At 45.6% G+C, this 25,843-nt stretch overlaps 1 protein-coding gene across 4 annotated transcripts in view; it reads right to left on the bottom strand.

Moving 5' to 3' along the window:
• LOC135896454 (dystrobrevin beta-like) overlaps positions 1–25,573 on the bottom strand; it is a 66,367-nt gene extending 40,794 nt beyond the window's left edge. For 2 of the 4 annotated variants that reach the window (XM_065424833.1, XM_065424835.1), the window contains exons 1-6: positions 25,414–25,573; positions 23,310–23,475; positions 20,408–20,488; positions 19,642–19,855; positions 18,573–18,658; positions 16,365–16,516 (exon numbers count right to left, since the gene is read on the bottom strand). In XM_065424833.1, coding sequence (XP_065280905.1) covers positions 16,365–16,516; positions 18,573–18,658; positions 19,642–19,855; positions 20,408–20,488; positions 23,310–23,367 — 591 coding nt within the window. In that variant the 5' untranslated portion in view covers positions 23,368–23,475; positions 25,414–25,573. Of the gene's footprint in view, positions 1–16,364; positions 16,517–18,572; positions 18,659–19,641; positions 19,856–20,407; positions 20,489–23,309; positions 23,476–25,272; positions 25,387–25,413 lie in introns of those variants that run through there. The other 2 variants (XM_065424834.1, XM_065424836.1) reach the window with 2 other exon arrangements.
• Between the last annotated feature and the right edge of the window lie 270 nt (positions 25,574–25,843).

Raw genomic sequence — 25,843 nt, 5'->3', positions numbered from 1 at the left:
TTATGTGATTGCATATACATGTAACAACTTTTTAACACAAAAAAAAAGAACACAGCACTGAAAGGATAGACACTGTTTCTGCACTGTTCCTTTCAGACCTGTGTTCTTTCATGTACACTAAGAAAGTTGTTACAGTAAAACTTGTTAAACCGTACCCACTTAAACAGTAGTTTCGTTTCAAAAGTAGTAATCTAACATCCCCGACTCAGCAGCCATTGGACATAATGTGTTTTGTATCCGCATAAACCGTATCGTTACGTACTATTATATACGTATTGGTGAACACGTATAGTGTTTCCACTTTTTATCGCGGAATCACGGCGGTGCGTTGTCCCCATCGGGTAGCCTGGCAGAACAACAAGCCTCAGAGATCGAAACAATGGCCTCCAAGCATCCTGTGCATTTTCACGTGAAGCCACATCAACATCAACAAAATTTCAGCGCCGTGCCGTGCCAGAGGCATTGTGGCGTCATGCCAGCAAGGACTCGCGTCATGCCGAACCGGGTGCTCAGTATAGAAGAAAAATTGGACAATGTTCGTGCTATCAAGCATGACACGAAAAAGTCGGCACTGGCATGCAACAGGGATCTACCATTGGCTACAGTGTGTAGCATTTGGAATGCGAAGAAGTTGCTCGGCAGCACTGCTGTGACCGCGAAGAGATGTCGGCTACGAGGTTCGATATTTCGCCATCGTTGCCTCTGTTGTTACCGAAGGACGACACGGAAAGCAACAGTACAGGTGATTCAGGCCCGACAGTGGCAGAAGCTGCGCATTACATCAGCCTCATGAATGCAATCGTTGTGACGAGAACAGCACCTCACAATGAAAAAGGTGCCCTGTGACTTCTGCAGCGCTACAGTGCTCTTGCACGGAGAATATGCAACGCCAACGAGGAATCCGCCATGCCAGTGTTTGCTGAGAAGAGGGGGCCGGCTGAAAGCAGGCTCACAGCTTCAGTAAGTTTGAGGCTGCTGTCGTCGCTGCTAGGCCACCGCGGCATCAAACGACAATAACACTTTTATCGCGCGAAGTGAATAAATACTGCATGTTTTTCCCCCATTGATTGTACTCTCTCTGAGTTCCGTTTTTGGCAGGTAAGTGTGCGATCTCATGCTATTTCGGTTAAGCAGTACAACTGTTTAGTACGTACTTCTTCCAAGCTCTAGCCAACTAGTTTTACGAGGTTTCACTGTACTATGGATTACCAACATGCCCAAGCATACGCCCTTTCCAAGCATAATCATATTGAGAGCAGCATTCCGGGCAAGTTGGTAATCCATTACTCAAATGATATTGCGCAACAAAAAACGCCATGGACGTGAGAGAAGACGACACACCAAGCGCAAACTTTCAACTAAGTTTATTACACCACTGAATCGATTTTATACAAGTGAAGCAGTGTAGACCGCGCATGCGCTTACAAGAAAATTAACTGCACATCCATGTAACATAGCTACGAGTCAAGTTCTATGTTACATGTTACGATTCTATGTTACAAGAATGCGCAGTTCATTTTCTTACTGTAAGCGCATGCATGGTCTACACTGCTTCACATGTATAAAATCAATTCAGAGGTACAATAAACTTAGTTGAAAGTTTGCGCTTGGTGCGTCGTCTTCTCTCACATCCATGTCATTTTTTGTTGCGCAATATCATTTGCATAATCATATATTTTCTGAAAAATGCATTCTTTTATTTTAAATGTATGTTCATGAAAGATACCACGCAATGTGTTTACTACAGGGGGGATATTCTGTAAGAGTCCACCTAGTGGACTGTCTATTTCGGCTGCTCCTGATTGGATCCTCTTACGAGCTTATGGTTCTGGGTTCCCAGCTTTACATACTTAGGCTCTAATTGGCACAAATAAAAATTGTTTGCTTGATTGATGACTTGGCATGTTCATGTCAAATTAGATTCAATGAAACATTGTTCTCATTATGGAACATGCATGCCTCCCACAGCCAGAACCAAGGCAACACACAGGATCTGTTAACTTAAATTCTAAAGGGCAACCTAAAAATATTTAGTCAGAAATCTTGCTCTTAGCTGGAAGTTACAGGAGGCTGCCGGAGGACTGTTCCCTGTGGGAATTCTTGAAAAGATCCTGCAACAGCCAAGCCACAGGCATCAGAGGACGAAAAACATGGTTTGCAACTGCATTCACCCCCCATCCCAGCAATTGTGACGATGATTACAGGCCTTCAGAGGAACAAAAGGCTGAATTCATTTCCCATCACTCATAGTGGCAGCACACAAGGAAACAATTGCACAAATAAAGGCGATGACACACACCTACCATGGATGCACACTAACTCGCCCAGTACTCCAGCTTGCAATAATTTCTACATTGTGGTACCATACTCTTTTTTCTGTTTCTGCTCTGCTGCGTACCACCAGCTATGATGGCTTCACACACTGTGCTTCTGTGAAGATTTTCACAACCAATGCCAGAGTGCTTCCACTGCTGTAGCGACACCAAGGGCAGTACCACTGGTGGATAACAGGAAGGGTAGTGCGACCACAAAGTAGTGGTTAAGACCATTTTGCTGGAATAGGAAGGTGGTTAAAATATGCTGAGCAATTATTCTGGGGCCTGCATGAATGATACCCTACTCTGCTACCGTATCAATCATGAGAACCACAATATACTGAAACACGACTCCTTCATCTCCTTAGCCCTTAGCTATGCAGTATGTCGTAACTGGTGTTGCAAGAGAAGTACCACAAAACCAAGCTGAATTTATATATAGGCTTGATATAGTTGCACCGACAGTCCTAGAAGTAGCAGACACAAGCGGCTCAGCGTACCAAAAGTGAAAGATCAATGACACGTGCTCAAGTTCTCGTGAATGTCGGACTGACAGAATCTGCTTACTGTGTTTCCACTGTTATTAAAACTTCCCAGTCGCTCAGCTGACCTGCAACTTGGCACAAGAAAAAAAGAAAGAGAAGACGAAATAAACAGATAAAAATGATTGTCTAAATGAGAAAAGTGACTGTTTATTTGGTACGTTTCTCAAAAACCAGAGCAATACTTTGGACGCAGTTGCTTCCATTTCAGGTCTTAAAAACTTAAAATCGCGGGAAAAAATATTCATTTTTTGGCAACTACTTGTTTCTGCATCTATAACGCCTAGTCTGCACTGTACCAATATAATTTGCCCCAAAACGCACCCTAAGTGTAAAAAAAAAAATTGTTTTGTCAGTGAGGATGGCGAGAAAGAGCCTAAATTCACACAGAAACACTGGAGTTCACAGAGCTATTTTTCGTCTTTCCCGCCGCTGCGCACCATGATTTTGGTATCGTTCGTGTTAGATACAGACCATTTCTCAGCATCAGTTAAGTTTTCTGAGCACAACTGCTCGTCGATATTTTCCAATTATGGTGTGCAGGTGCGCATCGACCATGCTACTGGACCCGCCACACAGGCTGGCCATCCCGCCCTTATGTGTCGCACAGGGAGCTTTTGTCGCCACCCTCTCGGTGACGCTTCCCGAAAGTATACACGGAGGTCAGCATGTTTTGGGGTAGCTAACCTTAGTCCCGAAAAAAGTTGCTTTGCAGCACTGAAAGGTCGTCCACGGACGACTAGGCGAGGAAGCAATGCAGGACGGATGCGGCCATCGGAAGGTAGAGCCCAGGGAGTGTCCCTTTTGGCCGAACATGACGCCGCTTGCACGGGCTCCACGAGTGGAGGAAAATGACACCTGTACGGGCTCGTCGATTGGATGAAAATGACGACATCTGCACGGCCTTGACGATTGTCTGAAAGTGATGTGACCTCGATGTACTGAAGGGGTGATAAGCCAGAGAACCATAGGAAATGGGGAGCCACAGCGTACGATTTTCTGCTGGCCGTCAATTACTTTTTACTTTTATTTTACTTGCTTCCAAGTCCAGTATATAATGCAAGTAAACCTTCTGTTCTCAAAGCCCACCTCAACATCGGCCAATTCCCCCATTAAACGGCAAGATCAAATATTCGAAAGCTATAAGTTCCGCCTTTCCGTTCCCCGCATCCTCGCCAACGATGGACGTATCGAAAAAATGCAAACGTAAAACAATCACAGGCCGGTCGGATGAACCTTGCGATGCATGCGGCCCTCCTATTGGCTCAGTGCGCCAGCACACCGGGAGGCACCTTCCGGTTCGCTGTTACTACAGCAACTAGTGCCCTGATGCTGCCAGCACAGCGCTCATATAGACCTGCCAGTGGGTCTGCTTAGAAAACTGTTGATATGCCGTTTCTTTGTTGTTCTTATTGCGAACGCAAGTGCAAATCAACTCTCTCTTAAAAAAAGAAAAGACAAAAAACTGGACAAGTGTCCACGAAAAGCAAAGCGCAAACTTCCTTTGTTTTCTATGGCAAGAAAGAGGAGGTGGTTGCCCCAAGATCACGGGGAAAGAATATTTGGGAGTTGGAACTGCTGTCAGTGCGGGCGCAGGCGGGCGGGTGACTAGATAAAGTCATAAAAATAGCATGAGCCGATGGGGGCACATGCAGTGGCGGCGCCTTGCAGCGCATCATACAAACTGCAGCGGAAAAAAAAAGAAAGCAGACACCTGAGTGGGCAGCTCAGCCATGCTCTCTTCAGTGGCACCCGTGTCTTCCACTCAAAGCAGACAACAAGCAGATGACACGGACGTTCGCTTCATCGAGCATGCTGTAAGGTTGTGTTTGCCTTTAAGTCAAAGCGCCACAGTTATTGCCGATGTCTGTTAGAGGGCTGTAATACTAACAGCACTGCTACGCGCAAATGCCCTTCTTAGGAATTTGCTAGCTTAAGACGGGATACAGGTGTTTCGCTAAAAACTGCAAAAGCAGGCACAAGTCTTGGAGGGCAAAGGTGAGCATCTTGAAGGTTCCAAATGATCCTGAATGGCTGCAAGCATGGGATGTGGCAATTCCTGGGGATGGCCGTCAGCTTGCATTGAGAGATTATGTCTCTGAGAAGCACTTCACGAACAACATGGTGAGAAAGGATAAATACTACGTTGAGCTTAGAGGCAAGGTAATCCCAGACCACCTGAAAGAAAGCTGGACTGCGTCCAGAGGCTGTCCTTTGCATCTTTCTTCCGTCTCCAGCATCTTTGACATCCCCGAAAAAGAAGCGGACTCCCCGGGTAGCATCATCAAATATCAATCATGCTACCATTAAAATGTGAAGAACGAGTGTATACGACAAGCCAGGAACATCAATGGCATGGAACGTCAGTGATGTTCATACAGCGTGTGAAGTCCGTGAGCTTGAAGAAAATCACCTTGGTCATATACTCGAAGAAGTTGAAGGCACGCTTTGCCTTCGACGAATGCCAACAGTGCTTACACCCATCCAATCAAATTCATTGCGTGGGTATAAAATAATAGTGGCGCCTACAACCAGAAGCTACAGATCATCTTATTTTAGCAGTCATCAAAAGGAATGCATTTTATTTTTTACTGTGATCAAATGGTTGAAGCGCAGCACCAATCGCTGTCCAGCCTACCAGTGCTGCAGAAGCGCATGCGAGTAACCTCAGTAGAACTTGTGCCAGGTGTGAGGCCGAACACAAGCAGCACACATGGCCGGTTGCCTTGGCAACCGAAATGGCAGTAATTTCTTTCTCGGCCACCAGGTACCGCCAGCACGATAGCTGCTCCACGGGCTTGTGACCTTTTGTGGTCGACGAAAACAGCGGGGTTCCCACGGCTAAATGTTTCTTGCTCCGTGCCCAAGGTTCAGACGAGCCAATGATAAGATCACATTGGAGATAAGTCACTGCATTGTGCAATATCATACGGCAACGGCTATCATGCAACAGCGAAGCTAACCATTGCCCTTTGTCCTCGCACATAGGTTTACTTTGTAGAATTCGGATGATGTGCCGATGCCTATTCCTGTGCCTCTCGTGCGTATGCGGGTTCGTGTTGGTGCATTCCAGATCTTGTTACGAGCCTAAACGTGCGCCTAATGTCAACATCGGCAGAATAATTTTGTTATATGCGCAAACGTAACTGGCCAGCTTGTGAAATCGGTGGTGTTTGTTTGAAGCCGCAAAGCAAGTGAACAAGGAAGGTGCCGGGGCCTCCATGCTGGCTCTGGCTTGTCTGTAAATTTCATCTGCACAATTAGCACTATGGGCAACGACAACGCAGAAATTTGATAAAAATCAATGGATAACCAAAACATTTATGAAGAACTAACCCCATCTACTATTTAAGAATATGTTGAGCATGCATTGGGAGGTGGTTATTTACAGTACTATATTGCATTCGTTAATGGGGGGTGCTTTCCCTTGTGGAGTTCTCACCCATGCTCTCGGGACAAAGGAACGACAACACAGTAGTGCAAACAATCACAAGGCCATTTGTTGCACCTTTCATAAACTTATGCCTGCTAGCCAAGTTGCTATCCACAAAACATGCTCATGGGTGCGCAACAAATCGCGGAAGTCCAACTTGCCGTGACCAGATAACGAGTGAATACGTTTGCCCCATGCTGGACACCAAGGCCTGGTCGTTCGCGCGTACGGTCACACGAACGGTGGCGCTTTCGAACAATCGTGTTCATCCATTCCGGGGTAGGCTCCGCGAGACGGTCTCACAGAAGCATGGATCGGCGCACGCGCAGAACGTCTGCGCCGCTTGCCAACCCCGAGCCAAAGAGGAAGAGCCTTCTCCCTTTTTGCGCCCAAGTAACTCCACCTTTAGGCGGCGTTAGCAAAGCCACACTCGCACCATCTCTCGCAATGCACTTCAACCAGACCGACTGCCACTTGCACAAAGCTACGTGGCGAAGCCGGATTACAAGAGATGGGAGCTATGCGGGAAAACAACATATCAGGGGACGTGTGAGAGTCACGCATCCCCACACCCTCACTACCGTGCCTTACCAGTACGCAGAAGCCAACCGGTACTTCAAGCGCTACTTCCTCAAGCAACGCGTTCGGAACCCCGTGCAGTGCCTGCCACCACCTCTGATCGCCGATGCTGCGACCAGAGGCGCAGTGTCTCATAGCGCTGGCTGTCACGAGGGAAGCATGCGAGAATGTGGTGATGATGATGATGATTTAATGGCATCCCCTTTAAAACGGGGCGGTGAAAAATAGTCGCCTAGCCTGCTTGATTTAATCAGGTATGCTATAGATGTTTTTTATATCCTCCTGAGACCCCGCTATGGGGATTTGTCCAATATATTGGACATTAAGAAATAAGACAGCACTCCTGTGACAAGGCTTTCATCCTCATAAAACCACACTGTCCAACCTATTGGACACCTGTTGGCGCCATCTATGCAGCATTCATGAAAATACATCTTTCAAATTCCTGCCGAAACAGTTCCACAATGGCGGCATTCAGCGGCGCGGCGTTTTAGGGCAGCTGCCGGAGAAGTAAGCACTGTTTCTCGTATTTCTACCTACTTTCAGGGCATATCTTTGATTTTATAATAAAGTTAATACAACAGCATAAGCGCAGAATACGAAATTTAAATTTTTGGCGCGCTTACTTTTTTTCACGCTTCCTTTGATTTCGCGTGTCCATTATGTTGGACGCTAGGACTCAACCCGGTTATTTTGACCGCGCTTTTGAGATGGCGTTGTTATGAACAGCAGGCGAGTACTGTTGGCATTTAGCGGCTTGTGGACGAAATCGCGTCTCTTTTTTTTCTTTAGGGGACTGGCCTCGCGTGTCTGATGAATTAAGTGGATAACTTTTCTTTTTTCAATCCATGGCTAGGATCCGCAAGACACCTGTCGCAGGTGGTCTCGTAAGGAAAAGGACATATCGATGTCCCTCCACCAGATATTGTGCTCATGTACAACGTCAACATGGGGGGTGTTGACAAGGCAGACCAAATGATAAGTTACTACAGAATAAAAGCACGCGTCAACAAGTGGACAGTCAGACCCATCTTTCACCTCTTCTACATTGCTCTCAGCAACTCGTGGGTGCAGTACACGCTGCACATACCCTCCCTAAAGAAACAGCGGAAAGAAATACTGAAATATATGCAGTTCCACCAATCTGTTGCCGAGACTCTCGTGGCTCAAGGGAAGAGGCAGGATGAAACGGAGAGTCAGAACGAAGCCTAGTGGCATCCGCCATCAAGGCAGGCTCGACTGCCTCCTCGAGAACCCCAAAAAAAGAGCACTACCCACTGCTCAATGCTGGCAGACACTGCAAACGCTGCCCGTTGCAGACTACATGGCTGCGAGATGAAAACAAATATCTTTTTCACCAAATGTCGGCTCTTCTTCGGCATCACCCAGGAAAAAAAAAAGCGTTTTGAAGTTGCCCACAGGCAGTGAACACAAGAGCAAAATTTTTGTTGAGCAGAGGAATGCTCTTTTTTATACTTTCTTCATTACTTTGCCTTTCGAGTTATTAAAATATTTTTGCACACGAGTTTGAGTGCAATATCTGCGGTATGACATTACGTGCGCGCTGGGTGAAAAAGACCGGGTAGCGTCCCGGTGTCCAATATATTGGACATCACGCTGAGCTGAAACTATCAGGGCTGTTAAAAAAATATTTAACACTTTTCATCTTCATAAACCTACTGACTTATTCTGAAAGTTTGGAAAAAATCTGTGCACCCAAATGCATCCCGGGTCTCAGGAGGATATAGCAATTTTGTACACATCTTAATCTTTTTTTTTTCTTTAAGAATCTGGCTTGTACCACTAGCTATGAGTGTAAGAGATCCAGTCATATCAATCTCTTCCCTGCTTTTACCACCAATAATATAAATGTCTCTTGGTTATCTTGACTGCTGACCAGTTGACACTTCCATCGACTTTCAACCTAAACATTTCGGGAAGGTATACGTTACCTACGGTTCTCGCTGGGTGAATCTCTTCACATTGCGTTAGAATGCGCCGAGTGGTCTCCGTATTTTTGCTGCAGCATACGCATGCCTCATCTATTTCCTAATATTTGCTCCAGCATGTGTTTTTCCTTGAGCTACCAGCTCGAGTCTCAAATAGCAAGGCACTGCCCTTTGTATTATCGTACAGATTTTCCCTTCTAATTTCTTTCTTCTCATTCTTATAAATCTCCATGGTCCTTTTTGTTTCCATTCTTTGCATCCAATTAACTGTCTCTGTTTCTGTCTGATGACTGCTGGTTGTCTAATTACAGTCTCAATTACCTTGTACTTTGTTGCCAACTTTCTTGATCTCTTCCTCCATTCTTTGTTCATGCTTTTCAAGTACACATACTTGTGAATTTCCAGCTGCCTATTTATTTGAATCCACGTTCCTGAGTCTTTCTTCAAAAGTAATTTTGCTGTGTGCTTCAGTGACTTCAAAAGACGCCCAACACATGTCAATTTGCATTGCCTCATTTGTGGTTTTACTATGGGCTCCCAAAGCCAACCGTCCTACCGATCTTTGGTTAACTTCCAGCACAGACTAGATATGCTACCTTAAAGGGCCCCTGAAACGGCTCAGACAAATTTTGTAGATGCGTAGGGTACAGCTTAAGTAGAACATTCGCACCACAATTTAAGTGAAGCGTTACGTATTAATGGAGCTACAAGCGATTAGAAGTTACCCTCCTCCCTAGCCATGCTTTTCCTCCTCAACTCATTCGCCGAGCGAGCAGGGCTAAGCTCCGCCTTCACTGGTTCAGCGTCACGATGCGATGTCACATCGTCTACTTCCGGTTGTTTTGGAGCCCGCCCCTGCCGGCGCGAGACCTCTCCGCTAGCCGCTTGGCCGTCGGCCCCAAGCGAGAGCTATCGAAGCAGCGTGCATTGCGAGCATTCTGTCGTAGCGCCGAACGTGTTTTGTATTCCGGTAACCACAGGCAAGCTGGTCATCTCAGCAAATGACTGGAGGCATAAACTCAAGCTGATGAAGGAACTTTAGCGTAGACGTACGTGAGCGGCCTGATCAGTCTGCACGGTCCATACACTTGTTGGCGCAACGCTTAACCAGCCAAACAAAGCGCTAATATTGCTCTAACCAAGTGTAAAACATTTTAAACATTTATAAAAACAACGTGTTGATGATTACACTCCTGCGAAAAATACACACCAGCTGCAAAGAAGAATACACTTCGTTGCTGCTATTGTGTATGGTTGAGCTTTGTGCCACCAGGTGGCTGCACCGTGCAGACCATTCACATTTGCCCTTCTGCTCATCTCACGGCTCATCCCATTAAGGCACAATTAAGCGGCCAGACTCTGTCCCCTTGCGCTTGCGTTTGCCTTAATACCTGTGGGGATGCGCGACCCTCACGCCTCCCCTGATGTTTTTCCCGCATAGCGCGTCTCCTGTAGTGAGGCTTCGCCGCACACGCGGCGGTCCGAGTGGTACAGGCGCAGTCCGAGAGATGGCGCTAGTGTTGCGCGGCTGCGGGGTTACCCTCGGCGGGAGAGACAAGGCGCGCGCTCTTGGGTTCGAGGCAGGAAGCGTGCCGCACGTGCAGCAACGCTCTTCCCCGGCGGGTCGCCGAAGCAGCGCGGACATTCCGCGCGCTCGGCGACCGATGCATCTGCGAGACCGCCTCGCGTGGCCGCCTTCGAACGCGCCACGATTCGCGTGACTATACACGCGAACGACCAGGCGTTGGGATCCAGCATGGGGCGAACATATTCGCTCGCTTCCGGTCGCGGTAAGTCGGACTTCTAGACTTGTCGCGCGCCCATCGGCATGTTTTGTGGATAGCAACTCGGCTAGCAGGCATTGATGTATGAAAGGTGCAATAAATGCCCTTGTGATTGTTTGCACTACTGTATTGTCGTTCCTTTGTCCCAAGAGTACGGTGTGAGATATCCCACATCAGACCCCGCATACCGGACTCGCGAAACGCTATTGCGTTAGTAATCTTCCGGTGTAAAGTGACGGCCACAAACGCGCAAATCCTGGCGCCGATCGGATAGCGGCAGTCCGTTGCACAGCAGCCAGTTTGCTCGTACGCTGCCTTGCAGAGGGACACGATGTCGCAGCTTGACATATTGCCAGTCGCTACGTTTGCAATCCGCAAGGCAACAAGGTCGAATCATAGTGCTCGCGAAAAGACTGAGACCAACTCTGACCGCGGAGCTCTCGTCAAAATGGAGTACGTTGTAACACAAGCAGATGACACTTGCTGTGTGCCGGAAGCGCTTAAGTGTACTGAAAAATTATTCTTGTGCATTCTCTTTATGTTACTTTCTTTTCATAAAAACAAATTAACTAGCATTCCAACTATCACGAAGATTATTTGTTTACCATAAAGATGGAAAAATTATCGATCACGCGTCCTTGTCAGCCAATCGGATAGCTCGCCCCACTGACGTCGTATGGGTGATTTCGGTCATATGGGTAGGGGCGGCTTAAAATTCCGCCAAGCAGTGTGCTGCGATCGGCAGCGATGTGCATTTTTAAAACCTTATAATAAATTATACGCTTTACACGGGGCACTTAGATGTGTCAATTAATGATCAGAAGGACCTACTCTAACGACTCAGTACGTTTGTAGAAAATCGTCAAAAGCGTTTCAGGGTCCCTTTAAGCATAGAATGGCATTTGCAAACGTTAGTGCTGGCACCACTGATTCCTGATTCCGCGCACCACCTCATACTTAGTGTGGCCCTACAATGCTCTGCGTTTCATTATTGCAGCATTCCGCTTCCCCTTTATTTTCAGATTCTCTTGGTGGGTGCTTGAGTAAGTATTTCCTTCGTTTACGCATTATGTTGCTTGACTATACACTCCCCTTACCATGGTACTACTCTGCCAGCAGTACCACCATACTGTCCCATGGCGCGGTAACGCAGGTTCAGCCTAGATGGGCCGACGGCTCGTAGTTTTGCGTGCACTGTGTTCTCACCGCTCAGTTTGTGCTGCAGCAATAGACAGCCTGAAGGTCACATCGCTTGGTGCTGCGATTCCTCACGCCAATGTTTTGACAGCGAGTGCCCGCGGTCATCAAGTGTGAAGTGTTCATGTTTGGTTGTGTGCGCTGACATTATGCCAGGTAATTTAGACAGTAAGCAAATGTTTACAACGGGGACTTCTGCTCTGGCAGCTGCTACCTATGGCACGGCCACACGAGCCATGATTTGCATACGACCTGTGATGCGCACAGTGTAGGTGTCTAGGCGCACCGAAGGCCGATAGTGTCGTGTGTGCTATAGCACGCTTGCGCGTTACTCACGATCAAGAAGTGAAACGCCACTGTAACTTTCTAAAAATTATATTTTAATTATTATTTCCCAGTGTTGAAGCTCGTGATTTATATTTTCCCAATTTTATTAGTTTTTTTTTTTCTCAAGGTTACCTCTCTTAAAGTTAAATGTTTGGGATCGGCACTGTGTCCGTCCTACTTATTCCATTCTTATCATTCTTCTTCTCCTTTCTTTTTTCTGATGCTGGCGAGTCGGAGTGTTCACAAAAAATATGCTATAGTGTCTTAGGGCACTGAGATATCTTGATAGCTTGTAGAAATCACCAACAAGAATTCACAATTGTAAAACTGCAACATTAGAATTTGCTAACTTTGGCTAAAGTACATATACAAACACCCAAATGCTAACTTGCCGTCTTTGAACACCCAGGAACATACCTGCTTTCCTTTAGCTATCTTGTTGCAGTACAAGTATTGCAAATCACATCCCAAATTTTTAAAACAAAAATTGTACCCCTTTTTTTTTTCGACATTTTGTGAGCAGCAGACAAGATTGGATGTGTCTTGAAAGTTTCATGTGTCTCGAGCGAATATCAAAAATGGTTGTTCTGGATGGCGTGTCCCCTCATATTTAACGTTGTTTCTTTTTCGTACTTCTCTTAAAGGGCCCCTCACCAGGCCCCATAGCAAATTTTGGTTATACACTGGAAGTTGTTACATGTCCTCTAGAGAGTGTTCTGCCACAAAAATTTTCCTAATCGGCTCAGTAATAGTCGAGATATTAATATTTCCGTGCTGTGAACCCATATTTCTTCAGGCAAGCTCCACTGCATAGCGAGACTCTCTCTCGACTCGCCCCGTCTAGCCTTCGCAAGCAAAATTCCTTCCCTGCGTTCTCCCATACTGGACCTCGAGGATTGCGTGACACATACGTCACGGGCACCACTTTCACTTCTTTTTTTTTCTCATTTTTTTTTTCCCCCCTCGATGATGCGCACGTTTGCTGGCGGCATTGCGTGCGAGCTGTTACTGTTTTGCACAGCGCACGATTTTGCGCGCTGTGCACAAGGACACATGACTACCAGTATAATTCAGTCCTACATGAATACTGAAGCAGACACAAGTGGATCACAGAACATGATCACGCGCTGAAACACGGTAGAACATGGCACAGTTTTGGTACCTGCGCACATGACTGCACGACTGTGGGAACAAGCACACGAAGCGGAAGTACATCTCTCTTGCTTCGGTGTGCAGTAAAACAAAAGCATGCTGACATTCCGTTTGTGTTTTATTATTTCTATAAACATCAATCGTCAATTCAAGCAACAGATCACACAGACAACAGATGTCTTGAATAATTCTTGAAGTCACATGTTACCATGAGCAACATCACACTGCGGACAAAATTACGTAGGCGCAGGCGCATGATTATGTCATCCTCCAGCTTGGAGTGTGGCGGGGGCGAGAAGGAGAAACGGTGTTCGGTTTGAAATTTCAGATATTGCCGAGGCGCGTAGCGATGTAATACTTTTCAGACACGATCGTTATCGTGAAATGTATGCTCTGTGCTTGTCAGCTAAAAATAGCCAGATCTAGTGAGGGGCCCTTTAAAACACAAATTTTGGGTTCCATGTAATATTCAGGCTTCGATATCTCAACACCAAGAACAGAGAGACCTAAATGTTTTTTGAAGAACGGAGCCTAATGTATACTCCATGAAGTATAGCAAGAAATCTTTTTGTTTTTTTTCACCTTGGAAATGAATTATTTTGCTACATTTTCTGCCACATGGTTGCCACATTTTGTAGGCTTGTATTTAATGGGCTGTAAAAGATCTATTACAGTCGCCGACTGATAAATCGGACACCAATAATCTGGACATGCTCCGTAATTCAGACAGCTTCGATTTAATGTGTAGAGATGGCTGATCCTTCGGACAACCGCCAACTCTACATTCGATTATCCAGACTCCACCCGTGGCTGTAGCGTACGCCAACTCTGCCGCCATTATTTCCTATGGCAACCTTGACAAGACATCAAGTATAGCCTCAGATATTACACACTAGATTGTAATCTCTCAGACCTTGCCTTGGTCGCCGCTCTGCACCTCTGAAATTTAACTGCAACTGCCGATCTTGGAGACTTTGCCTGAATTGTGAGGTTGCATTGTGGGGATGCGCGACTCTCGCGCGTCCTCAGATATCTTGTTTTTCCCCATCTCCTGCAATCCCGCTTCGCCGCGTGGCCTGCGTGACATTCGCGGCGGTCGATGTGGTTGAAGCGCAGCGCGAGAGATGGCGCGAGTGTTGCGCTGCTAATGCCGCCGACAGGCGGGGTTACTCGGGCGCCGAGAGACAAGGCGCTTCCTTTTTGGGACGGGACAGCAAGCGGGACGGATGTGCCGTGCCGCGCGTGCGCCGACCCACGCTTTTGCGAGACCGTCTCGCGTGGCCGCCTTGGAATGCGCCACCGTTCGCGTGACAGTACGCGCGAACGACCAGGTGTTGGGATCCAGCATGGGGCGAACATATTCACTCGCTATGCGGTCGCGGTGAGTCGGACTTCTAGATTTGTCGCGCGCCCATCGGCATGTTTTGTGGATAGCAACTCGGCTAGCAGGCATTGATCTATGAAAGGTGCAATAAATGCCCTTGTGATTGTTTGCACTACTGTGTTGTTGTTTCATTGTCCCAAGAGCACGGGAGGAGAACCCCACAGCATCAACATTGCGTTCATCACATCCCATCCCGGCACCTCACGCATGGCACATTATCACCATTCTGTTTGTTGAGCTTGCCTTGCGGACAGCGTTCTGTCATGCTATGCTTGTTTGTTTAGGTTGTGTTCCAGACAGCGCTCTGCTGGCTCTAAGAAGTCTTTCTTGTGAAGTTATAGATAGCCCACGTCAAATGGCATCAACGGTGCCCTCGCAGTCCGACTTTGAGTCTTGAGTCGCAGTCCAAATAAGCTCAACTCTACAACTGTAGAGCCTGAACTGCTGCCTACCACAATGAGCTCAAATGCAGGCATCATTAATGACCTGCTAGGCTGTGGCGTGCTGATTCCTGCCGCCATTAAGTTTGAAAACTTCGTAGACGTCGACAGCGCGGTTTCGTCGTGTGTCGAACTGAGCGATGACGAAATAATTCAGCAAGTTCTCCCACCGTCAAACAGCGACTCTGACTCAGATGATGATATGCCACGGGCTTCGGGGCCTTCTGCATGGAGATTTTACTCAAGCCTTTGCAGTCCTTGTATTGGCATATTGGTATTGGCATACAGCAAAACTCAAACCTGCTCAAACTTGCTTGCACACAAGCGGAAGTGCATGCAGCAACGCGTCGACCACTTGTTCCTTGCACAGGGTCCTTAAAACATCTTAACGATCTTAACCTTAACCGATCTTAACATCTTAACCTTAAAGCGATCTTTTGGGGGGGCGAGGGGGGGGGGGGATACATTCCTTTTTTCGGACATTGAATAGTCCGGATTTATTTACGTTCCCTGTGGAGTTTGAATTATCAGTTGTCGACTGTAATGGTCAGATAAAAAGAAGTGCTTGCTATCCTTCATTCCTTACTCTTTCGCTACCTAACCATGCCTTACAAATAACATTTTATTGCGCCATTTATTTTCCATTGTGGTCGTAAACAATGGAAGTGCAATGTTAATTATCGTAGGAACTGATTGATCTACAGCAAAACTAATTACATATTTGAAATCAGCACAAAAATCTTAATAACACTGGAAAGTTTCATTAATAATGATGAAGAAAATGATGAACATCATTTCAATAGCAGTGTCCTCTCTTAATTTCCTTGATACCTCATAGTAGTCATTTGCTGTCATTGTACTTCAATGCAGTTCCCTAACTGCCCAACTCTTCTGCAGCCAGCAAATACTGATGGACTGGGGGCCACAACTTGAACTTTAGAGAACAATGGTCTATATGAATAAACTAGGTACTCGATGCAGTGCATTTGTTCACACAAGACATAAAGTCCTATTCAAGGATACTTGCAAAGCACACACAGACACAGCAAAATTAATGAAAGACAGAGAAAATGACTAACACCCAACATGCTACTTCGAACAAAAATGTATTCATGTATTACTTTGGGTGTTCATCCTCTTCTGTGTGTGCGTCTTTTCTTCATGTGCGTTTTGCCAGAATTATTTAAAGTTGCAATTCCCAGAATTCCACAATTCCCATACTGGAACTTCTCATGGAACTATCACCACTCAGGATGACCTACCTGGTGAAAAATGCTGGTTGGCAGTGACTCGCTATAGTGGAAGCTAGGTGACTCAAGCACGGAGGCAGGCAGCACAAGGGCCTCTTCCAAGAGCTGCCCAAAACGGGACACAGGTAGTTGTCCACTGCCATCAGCCAGCAGCGAGAAGAGGTCTGTGCAGGCACAGGCCACATCCAGATGTGTGAGGCCACCGGCACACTTCAATGCACCATAGTTTGCAGGCATTTCCAAGTACTAAACTCTCCACAAACCCTGTGTTACAGATGCAGCCCCACCGCTATTGGTTACGCTGCCTGGTGCATTATATGAGACTTCATGCTGACTAAGGCACCTAGGTATAAGTAGGCTGCTTGAGCTTCGAATAGCATCCTGAAGGTTTTTCAGTGTAGCGCAACCAGTACAGGGATGCAGAGATGAAACAAGACACACACGCAGTGGTTTGTGTGTGTCCTGTTCCTTCTCTGCATCATTGTACTGGTTGCGCTACAGTGAAAAACATTAACAATGATGTACCAACAAAACCAAATTTCTACGCTCTAAATAGCACTTCAAAATCAAGAAATCAAGCACAATGCTAGAAGCTGAAAAGGCAGCCAGAATTCGCAAAAAGTTTTTGAAGCTCGAAATGCCAGAGAGAAGACCCCACAAGCGTGATGCATGTATCAGTCAGTCCCTCTTATGCTCACTTCCCCACCACTGAAAAGTAAAAAATTAAAACACCTGCTTATAGTGTGGAGCCAAACATTTAATCTTCCTCCATGCAATACAGCAACTTTGGAATGTCTTGTTTCACAAGTGATTTAGACTAAATTTGATGCACACAATAAACTAACTCAAGCCACTCCTCCATTTAGTTCCTGCATGACTAAGACACCACTTTTATCACTGATTGTTTTGCCTAACTGTTGCTTATACTGCACTTAGCCCAACAATTATTGCTGAAAATCTTGAAACACACCAAAACGAGCATGCCTACAGTGCACAGATTGCACCTTGGTGATGGCAGAAAAACTCCACAACATGCAGAAAAAAAAAAGAAAAAAAGAAAATGAAAGAGAAAATGAGTTTCTGCAAAGAGCACTTCAAATACAGAGCAATGAAAGGCAGGAGGAGAAACTCTGCTCACCAGTGCAGACAGACAGCATAAAAAATGTCAGCGCCATTTGGCAATAATGGCAATGGTGCTCATTGATTGGGGCATGGTACTAATGCGCGCTTTCATTTTGTATGACCCGATGGCATCAATGTGTGCTCACACCCTCCGTGCCTTCACTGTAAGCTTGCCTTCATGTTATCTGGTGCCTCCTCACACATCTGGCAACCTGCTCACATTGACACCAGCAGCGAGTTTACCCTTACTGGAAAACGTGCAACTATATAAGAAGCGTACAACAAACTGAGAGGAAAGGGCAAGTGCTTTACACATGGATAAAGGATAGAAACTCTGGAGGAGTGTCACGTGTCAAAGGTCACTAAAAGATTGGCTCAGCACATGAGCATGCCACAGTAGTTTCTAATGTCCTCCCATTCTGTTCTCTGTGCCTACTTTCAAGGTAGACGTAACAGGCATGGCAGCAATGAATGGCTGCTATGTGACAGGCCAATTTTTGGAGACACAGGAAAGAGAAAAAGTAAGGAAACAACTTCACAGAGAGTTGGCTTGCAAATACTGGCTGCATCACATCATGCTACCCCACAGTTTCTTCAATTTCTTCGTGGCTTTATCATTAACATAGTTCAAGGCAAAGATAGCTCGAGAATGCACTAGCAGCATCTGGGGGCACCAAATGCAAATTGTCCTTTTTTCATATCAGTTCTAATGTTACAAAGAATAATTTTTCATCTGCTCTCTAAGCAGCTGCTTTTAGTTTCCACTTAAGTGACTTGGTATGAGCATTATGAAATGTATCAGTGTCACACACTACCAAGCTGTTTTACATGGAGAAGGGCCTAGCTTTGCAGCTTTCTTACCATTACCCCCATTCTATCCTGGAGATAAAAATATTGAATGACTGATTTTCCAGCAATATGAGTCCACACCAATAGCCTAACTGTCTACTTTGGAGAGTTTGTCCTCCTGTCCATGCCCTCTGCATTTTCAAGGACTGTGTAGGAAAGATCGTTCTGTAACGCTGACTTCGTGGCGGCACTAAATGCATCAAGTGTGTGTGTGTGTGCATTTTGCTAGGAGAGGGAAGCGGCACTCACAGCGCAGCTTGTCCAGCAGCTTGCCCGCACACAGGATGGCCAGGGCCACCTTGAGAGAGAGCACTCGCAGGCAGCCCTGCTGCTCCCTGCATGTACCAGATGTGTTTATATTGTAAGGGAAAACAAATGTGACATCAGTATTAACGAAAGCGAACTATAAATGATGGAATTAGAAAAGAGGTGCAATATCAAACAGTCACCAGAATGCTTTAGCAGTAGACGAGGTGTATTATCAATGCATTATCTCCTAGTGGTTCACCTTGTTGCACAGAAGAGTGTGTGTGTGTCCTATTGCAATTGTGAGCTTAAGTTTTACCCCATTTTCTATGACCCAGCATGTGCATACAAGTCTAGAACCAGGAACTGCTTCAGTTGCTTTTGGCTGCCGTACCAAGTTGTGCTTTGACAACGGATGCCACAGCTGGAGACATTCGATTCACTCAGAAGTTGTGTACAAGTCATGTGACAAGCCCACAAGGTATGGCAAAAGGAGGCAAGCACGGCATTCCTCATGACTGGGGCAGCACCATATAATGTAACAGTGGTTGGATGGCACTCGGAAAAAGATCATTTAATTGAACACAAGAAATAGTCTTGTCACATTACAGACAGAATACTCACTCAATGGGAACAACCTGCTGAGGCCATATTGTCAAGTGACCGCTTTCAAAAGTAAACTATCACTTTTTCGTGACCTGTCATGTAGCCTAACCAACGACTAATTGGATTGATGGACATCCTTGCCATTAGCCTAGTCAGTAAGCATTCACTGATAGTAATGTCTTCGAACGCAATTGATTCAAAATACAGCTCCAGGTAATAACAGAGAAATAGACTAGAATTACAGGGTGGACAAACAGTGCAGCTGCATACAAAGAATAAAGATTCATCCTTCATTTTCATGTCCATTCTGGATTACCAATTTTCTGCTCACTTAGTTAAGAGTGTCCTACTAATGTATTCTAGATGTGTGATTAACCAATCTAGCTTATTATTTTTCTTTAGTGTCTCTTTGAAGCACTTATGTTCCCAACTCAAAAGGTGGGCTCAAGCAGACGTCCATACTGACGGGTCATAGCTGGCAAGCAGCCAGTTGAGCAGCAGGCTGACGCAGTGGGGCAGATCCAGCTGCTGGCTGGGGGGAAGGCGCTTGTTGAGCTGGTAGTACAGGGAGTTCAGCAGGGCACGCACCCGCGTCACCCCAAGAGGTGCTTGGGCATCCATGGCATTGAATGCATTCTCACGGAAGGCCTCGATAAGGTTCCACAGGTCAACTAAATGCACTGCGCATTCAGGAAGATGCAGCCTTGTACTGCACGAGGTAACCTCTAAATGTAGCGAACCAGGTTTTAGTTTTTCACAGTGTTTAAAAACAAGCCCTCAAGAAACTTCTGGCTGCTGGTTTCAATAGCTGCAGCCGAAAGTCTTCCCACAGTTTGTTTCCGAAATGTCCTTAGTAATCACTGTGCTTCTCAACCTCTGACGGAAAGAAGTGCTTCATATTTATGCTACTTCATTTAGGGCAATTTCAGAACATAGGCCACATTTAAAAGCATTAAAGGAGCACACATGCAGTGCTGAAATTTTGAGATAACCCACAATATTTTGAGGTATCGCTTCAATAACTGTGGGTGGGAACATGTACAATGAAAAGTGAATTAGCCCGTAGTATTTACAAACACATCAACTCAAACACTTGTCCACCAGATACCACTTAGTTTTAAAAGCCTACGTGAAACTTTAGGAGTGTCAAAGTATACCAGCAAGAACACTAAGAATACTATAAGGAAAGAGATATTTACAAATACATTAAGAATACTAAGCCAGTTCCTTACATTGGCACCGCTTCTGAATGAAGCGAAGCTTGCAGGCCGTTCGATAGGAGGCAAACCGGATCACATCAAAGTTCTGGTTCTCTGCACAGGCAATCAGATGAGCCTACATCACATAATAAAGCAGCAGACTCCACAAAAATTGCATGTAGCAAGCACCATAACAAAAAGAAAGAAGAGTCAACAACAAGTATGGCCTTCTGCCTCTTACTGCAATAATATGTCATCACTTATCAGTACTGTCACAAGTTTAAATAAAATGATATTATAGTGAGAAAATAACTACTTGCTATTGATATTTGTCACTTGTTTTGGCCAAGTTTACCAATTTCGTGCAACACATCTGCAAATGAACATTTTCTACAGATGACGCACCTGCATCCTACAACATCTCCTGCAAGTAAAGCACACAATAAGCAAATTTTCAGCAAATAAAAGCACACCATGTTAGGAATTTCTTAGTAAGACATATACACATGAATCCTAAAGTGCCTTTCTGTAAATTAACAAAATTTCCCTACTGGTGCTACGTAGAAAACGGGTTTATCTGGAAGCATAAATAATGTAAATACATATGAGGATGTGCATTAAAGAAAAGAAAAAGCTGAATAAAATTGAAACTGTATCCATACATGCACCTAACTAAAATTTTCTGTAAGCCGCTCCAGCAGGCTGTTTGAAATTCATTAACCTTGGCCTTAGCACACACACGAAAAAAGGCTCTTTGCGTAAATCTGCAACTGAAAGGACTTGTGATAGTAAGTTCAGATTTCTGTTGTACATGATGTGGCTGATGTCCATGTTGCTGCTTCAGGTAGACTTTAGCAAACTTGCATAGCAAGGCACAGGTACGTGCCTTGATGAAGCCTCCAAATATGCTGCAGCACAGCATTGTTGTGCTATGTAGCATTCATTTGGCAAATGCTGTCTAGTGACTCGAAGATTAAGGTACACAGGCTTGACATAAGTTTCCGCTTTTTCTTTTTGTTTGTGATGATTCAGACAAGAAGACACAAACCAGTGTGAACACTAAGCAAAACTTGCTATTGCGAGAGCAGTTTCGCATGAGTGCACATCTCAGGGGCACACATGGCACACAATCAGACAAGAGACCAATGAGACTTCACTATAATGCAAACACTAAGTATACCTTGCACAGGTAAAAGACCTAGAAACACACAGATAGCAATTGAATCAGGCACACGCATTCAGGGAATCTCCCCGAACATGCCAGCACAATGCTTCATAGAACAGCCGCAAGTCGGAACTCAACCTCCAATAGCTAACCTTTCCAAGCTCTGACATTGCCTTGCTAATCTTAAAGAACTGAAAATTACTGTGTGGACGAAGACTCCTCTTGAACGAAGGCAATCTTGAAGTGTCTGTCATAGAGCAATGCTATAAAGCAAGCACTTCTTGCCTGTCTTGTGTCTACCTTACTTTGTCCCATCTAAGTTGTGCACTTGTAAAACCTGCAGGTACAAAGCAACTAGCCCAGCAACACATTCTATGAAACCCTATAGCGTGAGCAAGTACATGTCACAGCATTTGTGGTATAGCTTCAACAGAAAAGTTGTGACGTGCAAGGGCCGGCCGGGGCAAGCGAGCCCAAGACCCACGATGAGGAGCCACGGTTCTCGGAGTAGTTGAGTGAGCAGAGAAGAGGTGGCTTGAGTGCGGGGAAGACAGCAGCAGGAGTGAATGAGTGTGCGGGAGGAGAGGGGCGAATGGGGGGCCACGGAGTGTGGTTGTGTGGTGTGCATGGTTGGCATGCGGAAATAAAGGAAAGTTCGGGACAAATGTGTGGCGTGTTGTCGAACATGACAAGTGGGGGCCCGCCCGGGATTTACGAGGACATAGAGACAGTGAACGTTGCCGAAGAATTAGTGCAGCACCTGCTGGAGCAGACGAACGGATCCACCATAGAACGCGAGCAAATCGCGGCAGCGGTCAGACAAAGACTGATGGTGGCCGAGGCAGTGCCTTCGGGTTCTAGGACAAGTTTGGGATGAACGTGTGGTGTGGCGTGTCGTCGAGCGTGACAAAGTGCAGAACATTTTAATGTCAGACTCACACGTATCATGTGTGGCACCTTTTTCAATGCTCAAAACTTTTCTTTTTTTATCAGGATGGCTTATTACTTTCAAAAATTATGGGGTTTTACGTGCCAAAACCACTTTCTGATTATGAGGCACGCCGTAGTGGGAGACTCCGGAAATTTCGACCACCTGGGGTTCTTAACGTGCACCTAAATCTAAGTACACGGGTGTTTTCGCATTTCGCCCCCATCGAAATGCGGCCGCCGTGGCCGGGATTCGATCCCGCGACCTCGTACTCAGCAGCCTAACACCATAGCCACTGAGCAACCACGGCGGGTGGCTTATTACTTTACAAGCCATGATAAGAACATGCTCAATATCTGCTCAAGGCAATGTGAACAAATGATATGTAACAGAAGCATTTTCAGAAAGGGTATGTTATTAACATTAGAACTAGTAGACTTGAAGCATGAAGTAAAAAAGAATACAGGAATAAAAGGACAGACAAAGACAAGCACTTCTCCATCTTTTTGTCCATATTTTTCTTTGCATTTCAAGAATACTAACCAGCTTTCTTTTTCAAGAATTACTTAACACTTGAAGCTTAAAGCCCAAGCACGGTCATTTTATCACGAAAAGTCTCAAGTTAGGCACGGGGCTGCAAACTCTGCAAGCAGATACTCACGGGCAAAGCTGTGTACAGGAAGGAAGAACTCCACGGAAAGTGTACAACTAAGAAGAATAAGGCTGAATACTTTGGAGAGTCAAGCTGGCCTCATGCAAAGGCTTTGTGCACTACATGCGGTACCACACATTTTGAGTCTTTTCTGTATACGGTGAAAACAAAACAGGGTCAGTCCGCTCACTCATTTCAGCCATGAGCAACTTGACATCTGCTCCTGGTTCTTCATCTTGGTACTCCATGATGAACCCCGTGATCTGGTATTCTGCCAAGAGAGCAGGCTCCCTTCACTTGTCAGTCAACTGTAGCCACGTGTTGATTGGCCAGCCTCCCTCCACTGGACCATAATGCTGCAAAGACAAAACTTTTTTTTTTTAATGCCAAGAGCACAGACTGTAATTCTGCATAACAAAAGACTGCAACCAACAGACTGGCAAGCTCACACAACACACAAACTAAATGCTTGGGGAAGATTGCAAATAATTTTGGTGTTGAGGAAACCAGATGGCACATTTTCACAATCACATGTTAAATGAATGAGCTGAATTCAGGTATATTGCATCAAATACGTGCACATGAAATGGTGGCCATTTCAAAATGTGGTGAACAGTTCAGAATTCAGCTGCAATAAATAAGTGAGGGATGAAATCACAATGATAATCATATGACAAATACCTGGCTGCATGCTTCAAGGAACTAAAGCAAGCACAACCAGTTTCAGGCCGATCAAGCATTTCTGCAAGTTCTGTTGTCTTTACCTATTTATGAAATGCCTCTATTTGCTCCCGCACTCAATTCTGTAAATAGTGTAGCTGTAAAACTGCTCTCACTGCACATTTTTCGCCAATTTTTTTCTATTTTTTCAGGCAGCATTTCACTACAACAGCCCTCAGCACAATATATTGCATCGGTCAGCCAGCTGCTCACCAACATTTTTGTAAATAACACAGCTGAAGTGTTCATACAAGGTTTCGCATGCAAGTCAAACTTAACACTGAAAAACTGATGCCCTTCTTAACACATTTGCTTCGACTGCACTCTTTGTTCACATGCCTGACCAGATAAGCACTTTGCGTACGAGTAAATCTTCGCGACGTTTACTATATGTGCGTTTCAAGAGTGGGTGTTCCCTGCCTCTGCATTGACATATAGACCAAATTGTCACAGTCGGCTTTGCAATATCTTGTCAGACATTTTAGCCTAGTCCCAAAATGAGCAACTTAAGCTACATCCATGCTGCAATACTGTGGAACAGTTCAGTAAAGAGAATTAATTTGTGGTTATGGGAGATGCCAAAGGGGGCTATCTGGCTGTCTGTAATCAATGTGCTCCAATCTAATTAAATCACGCGAGATATAATTTCTGCAGAAACACCTATGTCAACCTCTTACGGCTACAAAACTGACACTCGCTGCAGCAAACCATTTGTTGTGAGACCGTTTGAATTTCAAGTTCATGAATTACTTATGTCACATCGCAGAAACACAATCAATGGTTTTGCTAACGACCCTGCAACAACTTGCAGACTGACGATCCCTCCATTCAGCCATGGCGATGTTGCACATATTCCACGCCATTACCAACAGAATTTCCTTCCTAAAGGTCGTAGTAGGGAGGGGGAGCAGCGTAGGCTATTTGTATGTGCCCGTCTCGCACTAGCCTGCGCAAAGCGCGCTGAAAAGTGAAACTGCGTGTCGCAGGGCCCCGAGAACGACGGTTACTCGCGATGGTCGGACGAACCATAACTGCCCGCTATTCTCTACGATACTTTACGAAGCTGGATCAGTTATTAAGCAGCATTCTTCAGGCGAACTAGATTTGTGCACACAAAACGAGAAGCCATCGGTTCGCGCTGATCTCTGGTGGATCAAAATATATATGAGCGAAAAAAACATAAACTTCGTGCGTTTATTTCTACTTTTTCTTATTTCCATATGCAGACCAATTGTCGCTGCACTGCAGCACATGTTTCCTAACGCCGCTTATTGCTCGCAATCTCTGCATCCTCAGTCCGCAACCACCGTCGAGAGCAGCCAGACTGATTCCGATGCAACTTGATGTTAGCCACGTAATGTCAAATTCAGCGAGTAAACAGCTGCGTGTTATGTTACGACATTAATGACACGCCCAAGTCTAGAGCTACGCACTTTTTCTGAGAACTTAAACTCTGTCCCGGTTCACGGCCTGCCCCTAAGCGCTCGGACGCGAGCAACCGGAGTAGGCGCGGCAGCATCACAGCCCGGGAACACGGACGAGTTAGGTTTAATGGTGACGCGAACAGTACTCACAGAAAAGGTACAAATTCTTTAGCCATGCATCGATGTCTAGGTTTCTACGATTCAATTTCTTTCGCGTTAGTTTCCTCGGGTCTACGCGATCCACAAACGTCAAACATGGAAAAAGCACGCCATTTTCGCGTTGCGCCGAAAACAAACAATACAAAGAAGAAAAAAAGAAAGTGCAATATCAGGCCGGCACTGCCGGGGCCCACGCGTAATACATACGCATTATTAGTTATTTTTTTATGCTAAGTAAAAAAAAAATATTGCTCAATATTTGGAATTATTGCGAGCCAGTGGTCTACATACTGCAAATAACATAGCCTTCAAGATTGGGTGGTGCAGTCTAGCTAATCTTGGAGGCTGTAAAGGTGACATAACCTCCGAGGTTCGCGCGCGCTGGCTGGTTTTGCTGCGGCCAGCGAGAAACTCTATGGCT

This window comes from Dermacentor albipictus, chromosome 6 (genome assembly GCF_038994185.2).
Source record: "Dermacentor albipictus isolate Rhodes 1998 colony chromosome 6, USDA_Dalb.pri_finalv2, whole genome shotgun sequence".
NCBI classification, from domain to species: domain Eukaryota; kingdom Metazoa; phylum Arthropoda; class Arachnida; order Ixodida; family Ixodidae; genus Dermacentor; species Dermacentor albipictus.
Note: the sequence above shows the minus strand (reverse complement) of the source record. Positions and strands in the feature narration are given on the sequence as shown.